Source organism: Astatotilapia calliptera, chromosome 3 (assembly GCF_900246225.1).
Source record: "Astatotilapia calliptera chromosome 3, fAstCal1.2, whole genome shotgun sequence".
Classification (NCBI taxonomy): Eukaryota; Metazoa; Chordata; class Actinopteri; order Cichliformes; family Cichlidae; genus Astatotilapia; species Astatotilapia calliptera.
The window spans coordinates 51922294-51935036 of NC_039304.1; the positions used below are offsets into that span (position 1 = coordinate 51922294).

General features: G+C 43.4%; 1 protein-coding gene across 2 annotated transcripts in view; it reads right to left on the reverse strand.

Annotated features, from left to right (window-relative positions):
• Nucleotides 1–2497: 2497 nt before the first annotated feature.
• The window catches only part of LOC113019649 (alpha-2-macroglobulin-like), a 35003-nt gene continuing 24757 nt past the window's right edge, over nucleotides 2498–12743 (reverse strand). The window contains exons 24-36 of one of the 2 annotated variants that reach the window (XM_026163420.1): nucleotides 11416–11592; nucleotides 11090–11165; nucleotides 10032–10188; nucleotides 9379–9453; nucleotides 5940–6102; nucleotides 5682–5869; nucleotides 4965–5177; nucleotides 3399–3520; nucleotides 3198–3288; nucleotides 3043–3111; nucleotides 2857–2962; nucleotides 2667–2711; nucleotides 2498–2564 (exon numbers count right to left, since the gene is read on the reverse strand). In XM_026163420.1, the coding sequence (XP_026019205.1) occupies nucleotides 2674–2711; nucleotides 2857–2962; nucleotides 3043–3111; nucleotides 3198–3288; nucleotides 3399–3520; nucleotides 4965–5177; nucleotides 5682–5869; nucleotides 5940–6102; nucleotides 9379–9453; nucleotides 10032–10188; nucleotides 11090–11165; nucleotides 11416–11592 (1475 nt within the window). In that variant the 3' untranslated portion in view covers nucleotides 2498–2564; nucleotides 2667–2673. Of the gene's footprint in view, nucleotides 2565–2666; nucleotides 2963–3042; nucleotides 3112–3197; nucleotides 3289–3398; nucleotides 3521–4964; nucleotides 5178–5681; nucleotides 5870–5939; nucleotides 6103–9378; nucleotides 9454–10031; nucleotides 10189–11089; nucleotides 11166–11415; nucleotides 11593–12743 lie in introns of those variants that run through there. The other variant, XM_026163419.1, reaches the window with a different exon arrangement.

Sequence of the window (12743 nt, forward strand, 5' to 3'; positions counted from 1 at the left end):
TAAGTTTTCTTCAGTACTTTCTGGTACTGTTTTCACATATTATGCTTACTGTTACTGTTTTTGAGGAAAAAGAAGAAACGCAATGAAAGCAAAAGTTAATTTCATTCTGTAATTGTCCTGGCTATCCTAAATTTATATTATTTCTATAACATTTATTTAAATGGACATTCACCATGTGGGACACTGTCATGTATGCCAGTTTGTCAATATTGCACTGTACATTTCCCTGTTTTGGTTTTAACTTCTTATCCTGCTGACCATGTGTGAAGGCTGGTTGAGTCTGGACTGTACCAATGCTGTACGGGTGTGTAACAATTCCTCCATAACCTGCTTACTACCTAAAGTAGCTATGTGTAGTGAAAGGGGGTAGCGGGAGGAGGATCACCTGGGTCCGGCTGAGGACAGCCTTTGGCTGTGTCCCAATTCAGGGTCTGCACGCTTGAAGTACGCGCACTACGCACACTACGCGTACTCCAATATCCATATATTGTTGATATAGAGGATAAACAGCTTTGGTCCCAATACTGTCCCATGCGGAACTCCACAAACAATGTCCATACACTCTGATTGACGTTCCCCAATTTTCACAAATTGTTTCCTGTCTCTCAAATAACTCTTTACCAACTCTAACACCACTCCTCTAATGCCATAATACTCCAATTTATCGAGTAATATTTCATGATTAATTGTATCAAAAGCTTTTTTTAGGTCGATGAATATACTAGCCATACAAATCAAATCACTTTTATTGTCACATCACATGTGCAGGCACACTGGCACAGCACATGCGAGTGAAATTCTTGTGTGCGAGCCCCACAAGCAACAGAGATGTGCAAAACACAACAACACAAACGAGCAAAATACAAGAATGGCCAACCTGAAACTAATAAATATATGTACAATATATAATAGTATATGCATTTCTGGATGTGTATACTAAATGTTTTCCTACGTGTGTGTGTGTGTGTGTGTGTGTATACACATTTTTACAAATTAAATAGTAAAAAATAATAAAATAAAATATATAAAAATATAAAAATATACAGAGTTGAGACATGTGCAAAACAGTGGCATTACTGTACAGTGTGTAGTGCATAATGTTGAAGTTCCAGTAGTGAAGCTGAGGTGTCTATGAAGTGTTCAGCAGTCTGATGGCCTGATGGAAGAAGCTGTCTCTCAGTCTGCTGGTACGGGACCGGATGCTGCAGAACCTCCTTCCTGATGGAAGCAGTCTGAACAGTTTATGGCTGGGGTGACTGGAGTCCTTGATGATCCTCCCCGCTTTCCTCAGGCAGCGCTTCCTGTAGATGTCTTGGAGGGAGGGAAGCTCACCTCCAATTATCCGTTCAGAGCACCGCACTACCCGCTGGAGAGCTTTGCAGTTGTAGGCGGTGCTGTTGCCATACCAGGTGCCATACATTGTCTTTTATCTATATTGTTAGTGATATTTTCAATCAATTCTATTAATTAAATTAAATTAAATTAAAGTTCTATCTAATCTAATCTAATCTAATCTAATGCCAATGATGTTGATCTATTTGATCTGAAACCATACTGACTCACATACACGCACTCACGCACACACACACACGTACACAAACACACGCACACACACACACACGCGCACGTACACGCGCACACGCGCGCACGCATACGCACGCGCGCGCGCACGCACACACGTACACACACACACACGTACACGCACGTACACGTACACGCACACACACGTACACACACACACACACGCACGTACACACACACACACACACACGCACGTACACACACACACACACACACACGCACGTACACACACACACACATACGTACACGCACGTACACACACACACACACGCACGTACACACACACACACACGTACACACACGCACTCACGCACACACACACACACACACACACACACGCACGTACACATACGCACTCACGCACACACACACACACACACACACATACGTACATGCACACACACACGTACACACACACACACACACACGTACACACACACACGTACACACACACACACACACACAGACACACACGTACACACACACACGCACACACACACACACACACACACACATACGTACACGCACACACACACACACACACACACACACACACACACACACACACACATGTTTCTGTCTGTATTTCCGTGGACGTCACTTGCCAGCTGTCACTGAATGTCTCCCACGAGCACGTTTAGCTTTTTTAATGTTTTGCCCACTTGTTGCCCACTTGTTGCCCACTTGTTGCCCACTTGTTGCTCACTTGTTGCCCACTTGTTGCCCACTTGTTGCCCACTTGCACCTTTTTGTTTTTGTCTAAACCTGCACAAAGACAGAAATGTGGCATGAGGCCAGTCTCAGCGGTGCATTCACAGCACTATAATTTCCATTCTGCCGATTATTAATAATGAAGCCTGTTATTAAAGAAGCACTAATAATACTGGAGCTGTTAACACACACGCTTACACACATGTGAGCAGAAAAAGTATCTTTATTCAAATGCAGGTTTAAACCTCAGGACCAGCCACAGCTTCTTCAAACTGTGAGACGAAGAATACAAGTTAGTAAAAGCTCAAAGTTCTTTTCATTGATGCTGTGAACATGAACGTGTGTGAAAGGTGTGTGTTGTTACAGCTTCGTACCTGCAGCTCACGAGACAAACATGTATTGGGTCTCAGCCTGGTCACCTGACAGAAACATGGTAGAAAAACATGAACGTGTCATTTCTCTGAGTCACTGATGGAAACATCAGCTTGTATGAACTGTTCAGTCTGATGGATCCTCTGAAGTGTGTCAGTGTGCTGTTGGAGTAAAGCTTAGTTAGACTTGGACCTGGTTGGTAGTAGTCATAGATCTTGACCACGGCTGGCTTCAGGTTGTCCACTGGGAGCTCCTGGATGATCTCTAAGCTGTGGTTGATGGCTGTGTCCTTTGATAACTGGACGAGACAGAAACAATCGCAGACACAGTTTGTCCCAAAGATCATCATCTGGTGTCCCCACGGTGACTTTCACTTACCTCCTCTATGTACACCAGAACGTGATCCTCCTTTTGCTCAACACGACTCACCAGGAGGCCACGTTTGAGCTGTGAGGAGATGACATCATTTTATTATTATCCTCACAATTATCACATGAGATGCACTCGTTGGTAGAATCTGTCCAATTACTCACACTCTTCAAAGACTCGGGGTCTGGGGAAAATCCAGAGAGCATTTTGATGTCCAGGATCACCATGTTTGTAGTTTCCTCCTTTCCACTGTACCTGTGTTTGAACAGTGTGATTATACTGACCTGTGTGCACACTTGCTTTTCATCTACCAGCAGTTCCTCCACACGGGTAAAGAGCACTCCTCTCACCTGTCACATACTTACAGTGATTGTATTTGCACAGTGAATTTGGGTCTAGCAGATTCACTGGTGTTGACCTCTAATTGGACTTTCACACTGAGAGTGGTGACATCAGCAGGTGTTGGGATGTTGTAGGTGGCAGAAATCTGGGAAACACACTTGGGTCACGTGTGGAACAGAACTAATCACACCTCAATGCACCCTGCTGTCACTGTTCTACACCATGACACATATTAGCACACATACTTTTATAGTCATACCTATATGTCTATATTCATCTTAATATGAGTATCTCTGTTATATCTACACTCATTTTATACGAGTGCTTGATGTTTGCTGTATATTTGCTGCTATGACAACTCAGTTTCCCTCTGGGATAAATAGTTTCCCTGATTCTTCAGAAGTTTTCTATCTTCAGAAGTTTTCTGATGACTCTGCGGTGGTTGGATGCATCAGCAGGGATGATGAGACAGAGTACCGGGCTGTGGTCGACTCCTTTGTCACGTGGTGTGAGCAGAATCATCTGCAGCTCAACGTGGCAAAGACCAAGGAACTGATCGTGGACTTCAGGAAGACCAGGAAACACTTGACCCCTGTTTCAATCCAGGGGGTCAGTGTTGACATTGTGGAGGACTATAAATACCTTGGAGTACACATTGACAATAAACTGGACTGGGCTAAAAACACCACAGCACTTTACAGGAAGGGCCAGAGTCGTCTCTATTTTTTGAGGCGACTGAGGTCCTTCAACATCTGCCAGAAAATGCTGAGGATTTTCTATGAGTCTGTGGTGGCCAGTGCGATCCTCTATGCTGTTGCATGCTGGGGGAGCAGGCTGAGGGTCGCAGATGCCAACAGACTTAATAAACTGATCCGTAAGGCCAGCAATGTTGTGGGGATGGAGCTGGACTCCCTCAAGGTGGTGTTGGAGAGGCGGATGCTGTCCAAGATAAAGACAATGTTGGATAACACCTCCCACCCACTCCATGACATGTTGGTCAGTCACAGGAGCACGTTCAGTGAGAGACTGAGATTACCGAAAAGCACCACTGAACGACACAGGAAATCATTCCTGCCTGTGGCCATCTCCCTGTACAACGCATCCACTTAACACACTGTTTGCTGCTACAACTACACATGTTTCTTTTCCAAATATTTATTTATAAGTGACTTATGTATGTATGTATGTATATATATGTATATATTGTACTATTCTTAGTTAGCGTATTGTCTGTCTTGTCTTAATGTTGGTTTAAAATGGAGCACTGTAACAAAAAATAATTTCCCCCAGGGATCAATAAAGTATTCTGATTCTGATTCTGATTCTGATTCTGATTCTGATTCTGATTCAGACAGAAAGTTAATTTATTTTTGCTCAGTTCTCCAGTTTAGTTTAAAATAGCATTGTACTCTCTACAGTTATTACTGCCAGGTCTAATGTCTTTATTGTGTATGACAATACATGTGCAAGATGAGCTTTATTACATGTGAAAATGCTAATGCTCTCTGAAGTTGTATAAGGAAAAAGAAAAAGAAGAAACCCTTTCTCTGACATCAACCAGGAGCTTCTCACGTGATGCTGTCACTGACCTGCACTGAAGCACATGCAGTGCCCTTCACCTCCAGCCTGTATTTTCCTGACACGTCCTGCAGCGCCTCCTCCTGGTAGAGCAGTTTGTTGCCCTGATTTACATCAAACGTCAGCTGACTGCTGGGAGCCTGAACTGTCACTGTGCTCCAACCTTCAGCGCTGAACACCAGAGTGGAGTAGAGAGCCAGAGCCTGAAGAGCCACCACCGTGTCCTACAGGATGGATTCATTGTGGTTAACACACACAGCATGTGTCTCCATATTTCATGGGCTTAAGTGGAATAGACATTAAGTTAAAACAGCCTGTGTCACTTTGAGACCCTCTCACAAAAGAGATCCTTAATCTCAAGTTTTCCAAAGTTCACTTCCTGGTTAAATAAACGTTAAACAGGTTAAAATATCTTTAACTGAGAATTATCAAAGTATAGAAATTACAGGTATAAACTCGCAGGTGATCTGTTATTTACAGGCTGTTACGTGTAGTTGGTGTACAGAAGTCTGAGGTAACATTGCTATTCTGTAAAAACAATGAATTTTTAGACAAAACTTAAATGTCATATTCTAACTAAAGAATAAAAACCTCTCTGCCTGGCTAAAACAAATCTGTTTTACATATCTGATAGAAAAATGAAAGCTTCAGTATTATTTCTTCTGTCCCTAATTTTGTCTAAGACTGTACTCAAAGATGAGCTTCATGCTGTTCGGGTGGTGTCGTACCTGAGTGGAGGAGAAGCCTCCGTAATAGTTCTGCTGCCCAGTCAGCCACCTGATAATACCAGAGGCATATCCCAGATCCTCAGCAGTCGGGGAGGCGCTGAGTTTGGCCAACAGCACATAAGAACTGATCTCCACTGACAGGGAGGCTGATGTTTCTGCTGCTGTCTGAGACCAGTAGAGGAAACCTCCTACAAACACAATAACAGTCACGGTGATGCTAATGAAGCCTGAATGATGTCCTGCTAAAGGATGACTCACCTTCCCTCACTGCAACTGTGTCTAAGTGCTGCAGAAGGTGAGCTCGGGTCTCCACGTCTCCTGCCAGAGTGAACACATAGGCCAGCAGAGCTGTAGTGTAGGTGTTGCTCAGGTCACTGAGAGACTCCTTGAGACAAGCCAGGCTCTTGTTCATCACAGGATCCTTTAAAAGATCAAAACAAAGAACTTTAATGGACAAACAGAAATCTTAATTCATTAAACCCAGTGTGAGAAGAATAGGAGGCAGAGTTCCTGATTCAGTCACTCAAAACATCAGCGTGATAATAGAAAACACAGCAATTAGAGGAAAGTACAGATCAAGCAAAGACTGGAGCAATCTTCTAGTAGTATTTACAATATAAAGAACATATTGAAAAAACACTGTACAGGTTGGGTGGTGATACCAGTTCTTGCTGGTGAGAGTTCACGTATGTGGATGACACCTGGGTGAAAATCAATTCTCAGGACGTTCCACAATTCACAGATCACATTAACTCAGTGGAACGACACATCAAATTCACCAGGGAGGATATGAAAAGTGTCAGGTTAGTCTTCTTAGACTGTGAGATTTCCATCAGGAATGGGGGACATTTAAAAGCTGATGTGTACCGTAAACCTAAGCTCCAGCCGATCCAGGAGAGACGGACAACCGCTGCCTAAGTGAAAACCTGTAGTGATCCCGTATGTGTCAGAAGTATCGGAGCAGCTGAGGCACATTTTTTTCTAAACACTGTGTCTCTGTGGCTTTTAAACCCCAAAACACGCTGCGCCAAAAATTGGTCCACCCCGACACAAACCGAGTACCATAGTGTACGGTGTTAAGTTCCAGGAGGATTGCCAGGATCTATACATCGGGGAAATCGAACAACCTCTGGCTAAGAGGATAGCACAACACAGAAGAGCTACCTCGTCAGGCCAGGACTCTGCAGTCTATTCACACCTACAGGCTAGTGGACACTCTTTCAATTATGAGGATGTAACATCCTGGACAGGGAGGAACGCTGGTTTGGGTGTAGGGTCAAGGAGGCCATTTACGTGAAAAAGGAAAGACCATCTCTGAATCGAGGAGGGGGCATAAGGGTACATCTGTCACCATCTTACAATGCTGTGATTGCAGCCATTCCCCAACTCTCTGTGAATGGTATTGATGGCCATTGATAAGTGGTCCTTGATCAGTGGTCTTTGATCAGTGGGTTTTGGTCAGTGGTTGTTGATCAATGGTCATGAGAATATGCATAATTATGATTAAGGAAGTGACCTCCCAGCCCATTGTTCCTTCAGTGGGCTAGTTTCAGTCATTATGCAAATGTAATGTATGCAAATGTACATGAATAGGATGAGGGACCTATGGAATACCCAGCACCCACACTGACAGCGAAACAACTAATAGCTCAGTGTTCCAACATTCGAAAGAAGGGTATTGCTCTCACAGCTAGAGATTGACGAGGTGCAACACAAATGCTACAGCAAGGGGGAGCCAGGACGACAGGTCAGGGGGGGAGATGTCATCACCTCCACCCGAGATTTGTACCAAGCCCCAAGTGCTATAGTGCAAGAGGAAGTGACCTGAAAGATAGGATCATGGCAAAACTTGAAAACTGGATTCCCCGTAGCTGGTTACCAAGATGTGAAGATCTGCTAGATGATGTAAATGCGATACATACAGCCACGATTATCGAGACTAACAAGCTGATCTACAGTACAGCAGCAGTGATCAGAGAGATGCTTGGCTACAGGTTGAACAGCCACAAGGAGAAGGAGACTAGAGGCTAAGATCAAGGAGGGAGGTTAGCCAACTATCGGAGCTGCAGAAAGGTGTGACAAAGACGGTGCCCAAGAAGAAGTATAGCAAGCTGTCCATGGAAACTGCCAAGCAACGACTAACAGCCTTGGCCAGCACCTTGCCATACACTAGTATGGCTCACGTCTACTGGTGGAAGAAGCTGACTGCACTCCATGAGCGTCTGGCAGCATAAATTAACCAGCTGTTAGGTGACGAGAGACACCCAGAATGGCTAACTGTAGGCCGGACAGTCCTGAAGGGATCGGTCCCATCCAACTAGGCCAGACAGTCTTGGAGGGATCGATCCCATCGGTCCCATCCAACTACTGACCAATAACCTGCCTCAGTACCACATGGAAGCTCCTGTCAGGCATCATAGTGGCTAAGATGAACAGACACATGTTCCTGTGCCCCACTCATTGGCAAGAATACTAGAGGTGCAAAACACCAGCTACTGGTAACAATCAGCCGAGACTGCCTGGATTGATTAGAAGAGGGTCTATGACTTAATGCCCCACAGCTGGATCCTGGAATGCCTAGACCTGTACAAGATCAACAGGACTTTAAGAGCCTTCATCAAGAACTCAATGGGGATGTGGCATACAACACTAGAGGCCAACTTCAAGCCCATAGCACAATCATCATCTATGAAGGAGATGCTCTGTCCCTACGGATACTGACAGAATAGAGCAGTTGTCAGCCATCTCCTGTACGTGGATGACATCAAGCTGTATGCAAAGAGTGAATGAGACATCGATTCACTGATCCACACCACCAGGATATAAAGCAATGACATTGGAACTTTTTGGACTGGAGAAATGTAGTCGGATGATAACAAAGAGTCAGAACTGAGGGAATCGAACTACCAGAAGGCAACATTGCAGACATAGAGGACAGCTACAAGTACTCCAACAAGCAAATAGGAACCCCAAAGAGGCTGCTGGGAAAGCTGCTACAACCAAGTACCTGCAGAGGGTCAGGCAAATCCTGAGGAGTCAGCTGAATGTTAGGACAGGATCCGGCCTATCAAAACTTACGCCCTGCCCATCATCAGGTACCCTGCTGGGATAATAAACTGGCAAAAGGAGGAGATAGAAGCCACTGACATCAATACAAGAAAGTTCCTAACCATGCATGGAGGGTTTCACCCCAAGTCCAGCATGCTAAATGGAGGGAAGGAGGCCAGGGACTGGTGAGTGTCAGCACCACATTCCAAGATGAAACAACGAATATTCACGAGTACGAGGAAGATGGCTCCAACTGACCGCGTGCTCAGTGAATACCTCAGGCAGCAGAAACCCAAGAAAGAGGAGGAAGGCGAGGAAACATCATGGAAGGACAGGCCCTGCACGGTATGTTACCACCGGCAGATAGAGGAAGTAGATGTTACCCAGAAATCCTACCAGTGGCTGGAAAAAGCTGGACTGAAAGACAGCACGGAAGCACTAATCATGGCAGCACAGGAACAAGCTCTGAGTACAAGATCCATAGAGGCTGGGGTCTATCACACCAGGCAAGACCTCAGGTGCCCATGAGACAATCCAGCACATACCAGCAGGGTGCTAGACTGCTGGTTAAACCTAACTCCATGGCTCAGCAGCTCAAACTCTACTCCTTTTTTTGTTGAATACCTTGATATTCTTTGAGTCTACTCACATGTTGGGATGTATTCATTTCCAAGAAGGCAGCAGTAACGTACGCACTGAGAGTCACTTCATCAGATACACCACCCTGTCAACAGAAGACATCATAGACACTTTATCATCAATGCACCAACATTCAGGGATATGAAGTCATGAAAATGATTTTCAGCTGCATGTGGTTTTAGTATCATCAATGTCTTGATGCATGTTCAAACATCCAGCTAAAGAGATGAACGGGAAGTTGATTTTGTTCATCTGGACATTGTATTTCCAGTGAGATGGATGTTTCTTCACCTCGGGTTTCCCCAACCTTATAAACAGTTTGTGTAGTCATCTAGTAATCAGAAGGTTGGTGGTTTGATTCCCAGCTGCTCCAGCCTGCATGCCAAATATTTGTGGGCAAGATACTAATCCTAAGTTGGTCTCTAGTGCATACTTTGTATTTTGTATAAATATGTGTGAATGCTACATAGAAAGCAGTGCTGGTGTGAATGGAACAAGATGAATGGAAATTATTTCTTAAATAAAATAATAGAATATACTGATGTGAGCTATTACAGTATTTAGTACAGTGTTTTCCATGTATGCATGACATTATTAATAAAATTTGTTAAATCCAGACTGGAGGCTGTTTCCACAGTCTAACAGCGAAGAACTGCAGGTTACCTTCATTCCGTTGTTGAAGAGTTTCCCAGACTTTTCAAAACAGCCATTTTCTTGTTGTTTATGTTGCAGCCAGGTCTTAGACTCTTCGATCTTTCTGGGATCAATAAAGATGAAAGACTGAGCTTTGGCAAAACTTCTTACCACAAACGCAGTCAGCCTGACAGAAAGAAAACAACACTTACACGTCTTACAATGATGGAAATGTTTGGCTGTGAGGTCACATTAAGAGAAAGAAATACTGATCATTTTGAAAATAAAGTTGAAATTTCAAGGTTAAATTTGAAAATGTATTTTGAGACAAAAGCAGAAATGTGGATATCACAGTTGTTTCAGGACAAACTGCCACGGTTGCTTTCCCCTCTGAATTAGTGAAATCGTACTTCAGACTCAGTTTTAGTAACAAGGAAGGAACTGATGTCATTGTAGCAATAAAAACAGCGTGGCAGTAAGTACAAGTACACTGAAAAGCAGAAAGTGGTGCAGAAAGCTGCATGTGGTTAGATTTGTATAAAAGGAAATGGCTGCTAATGTACAGATGTAAGGAAGCCGATGGTTCCACGCTAGTGGAATAAAGAGGATCTATGCTGTATCACAAGACCACTGATTTATTTCACTACATCTACTCAAGGCATTTTATACAGGGTATAGCAGTCGTTTGAAACAACAATCATTTCAACTGTTTTCTTAGATTTGAATTTGACTTTTTTCACAAAACAGTATTAAGACTTTATTATTGAAATAGTATTTAGACTTTTTCTTAAAGTAAAATAACTTTAAGCTTTAAAATTTGACTTTATTCTAATAATGATCAATAACATTTTTATGTGGCTCTAATGCTCCTTCCTACCTACTAAATTACACAGTATTAACCAAAAGGTATTGTTAATGTTGGCTTAGTCAAAGGATTAAATGGAGAATTATTTTAAGTATTAGAGGTAGACATGTTTATGTTATTAATGGGTAGTCAAACTTCAAGAAACGTCTTCTGTTTGGTGGGACATTTAAAAACCAGTGTAACCTCTCTGGTTTGTGACATGTTTGATCAGTGATGTTCTCACCAAGTGTTTCCTGGTCCTGTTCCAAATGTGGTGTAAGCACCGTCAGCACTTTTGTAGTTGAGCTGTCTTTGGTATCCTGTAACAACAGGGACACCATGATCGAGACATTGTTGCTATGGTGATGATTGGACTCCATTTGTTTATGGATCTGCATGTGTACATCGAGATTTGGGAAATTCAATGACTCTTGCTGACAGATGAGGAAAATGACACATTTGACCAGAAACTGCGGCTAATGTTCTGCCTCCTGTCGGCTTGTTTCTTGAACCGTGTGTGTTGAAGTGATTCAAATGATTTCCTTCTTAGAGGAAACAATAAAAACTTGCCACTGGTGAGGAAGTTAGTAGCTTTTTCCATGATGGCTGCGGTGAGCTGCTGTGTGCCTTTCAGGTAGTGGAGGATGTAGATGTTGGGGGCCAGGAGAGCCATGTTCTGCTCCCCACATCCATACGGCATCTGCAGCAATCCATCCAGGTTCTTCAGAGCCCGGCCGAGGATGTCACCTGATCAAAAACATTGATTCACTAAAACTAACAAAACTAGTGTAAAACAACTTTGTATTATTGGGCAGAGATAACCTGAATACTTCAATGTGCAATTTTAAATGATGATTTCATTTAGTGAGCGAAAAAACATCCAAACTGAAAATCGTAGATTGACTGTGATTAACCAAATATTTCTGGGAAGACTGAGTTTCATTTCACCAACAGGACCCAGGCCTGATTAAGGCCAGACCTGCTGGATCACGAATCAAGAAATCACTCAAGTACAATCTGTTTGATAAAAGGGCAGCAGGCTAAAAGACGTCAAAAACAAACACGTCGTTGCCATGACCAAAAGAAATTCCAAAATAGGCGAGAAGTCTTGAGATCTATCAGTTTGGACAGGATTAAAAAACTATTTCTACAGCTTTGGAGCGCCAGTGCACCATGTTGGAACCCATTATCCACCAACTGAGAAAACTAGAAAAGATGTGGCCGAAATTACCCCATAAGCACATCGACGACTCACCGAAAAAGTCAAGCGAATCCCAACAACACCCAGAACTGAAGGCCTTGCCTTCCTCTGTAAAGGTCAGAGTTTACGATTCAACAATACAAAGGAGATGGGGCAAAAACAGCATTCATGGACAAAACCACTGCTGACCAAGAAGAACACAAAAGCTTATCTCACATTTGTCAAAAAAACATCTCCATGCTCCACAAGATATTTGGGAGAATATTTTGTGGACTGAAGAGAAAAAGTTTTGACTTTTGTTGCATTTGGCTTAAAAGTTACGCATCATTTCATAGAAAGAACATCATACCAACAGCAGTGGTAGCAGTGTAATGCTCTGGGGCTGTGTGGCGTAGCTTTGTCTGCAGCTCAGCTGCAGGGGAGGGGTGGGGCATTGGGTTCAGGCGGTTAGCGACGGAGGAGTCTGGTTAAGGCAGCTGGTGCCCAGTGTTAAATCATGCCTCTGCCGTTTCAGTAGCTCGCCACGACCTGGAGGGAAGAACTCTCTACCAGGAGAATGTCCAGCTATCAGTTTGTGCCTTAAATCTAAAACTTGGGCATTTAACCTTCTGGGGTCAGGGTATAATTGGCCGTTTTTGACTACTTTTGATTTTACCTCTAAATCTCACCTTTAAAAACTGTTTATCTTGCCTTGTTT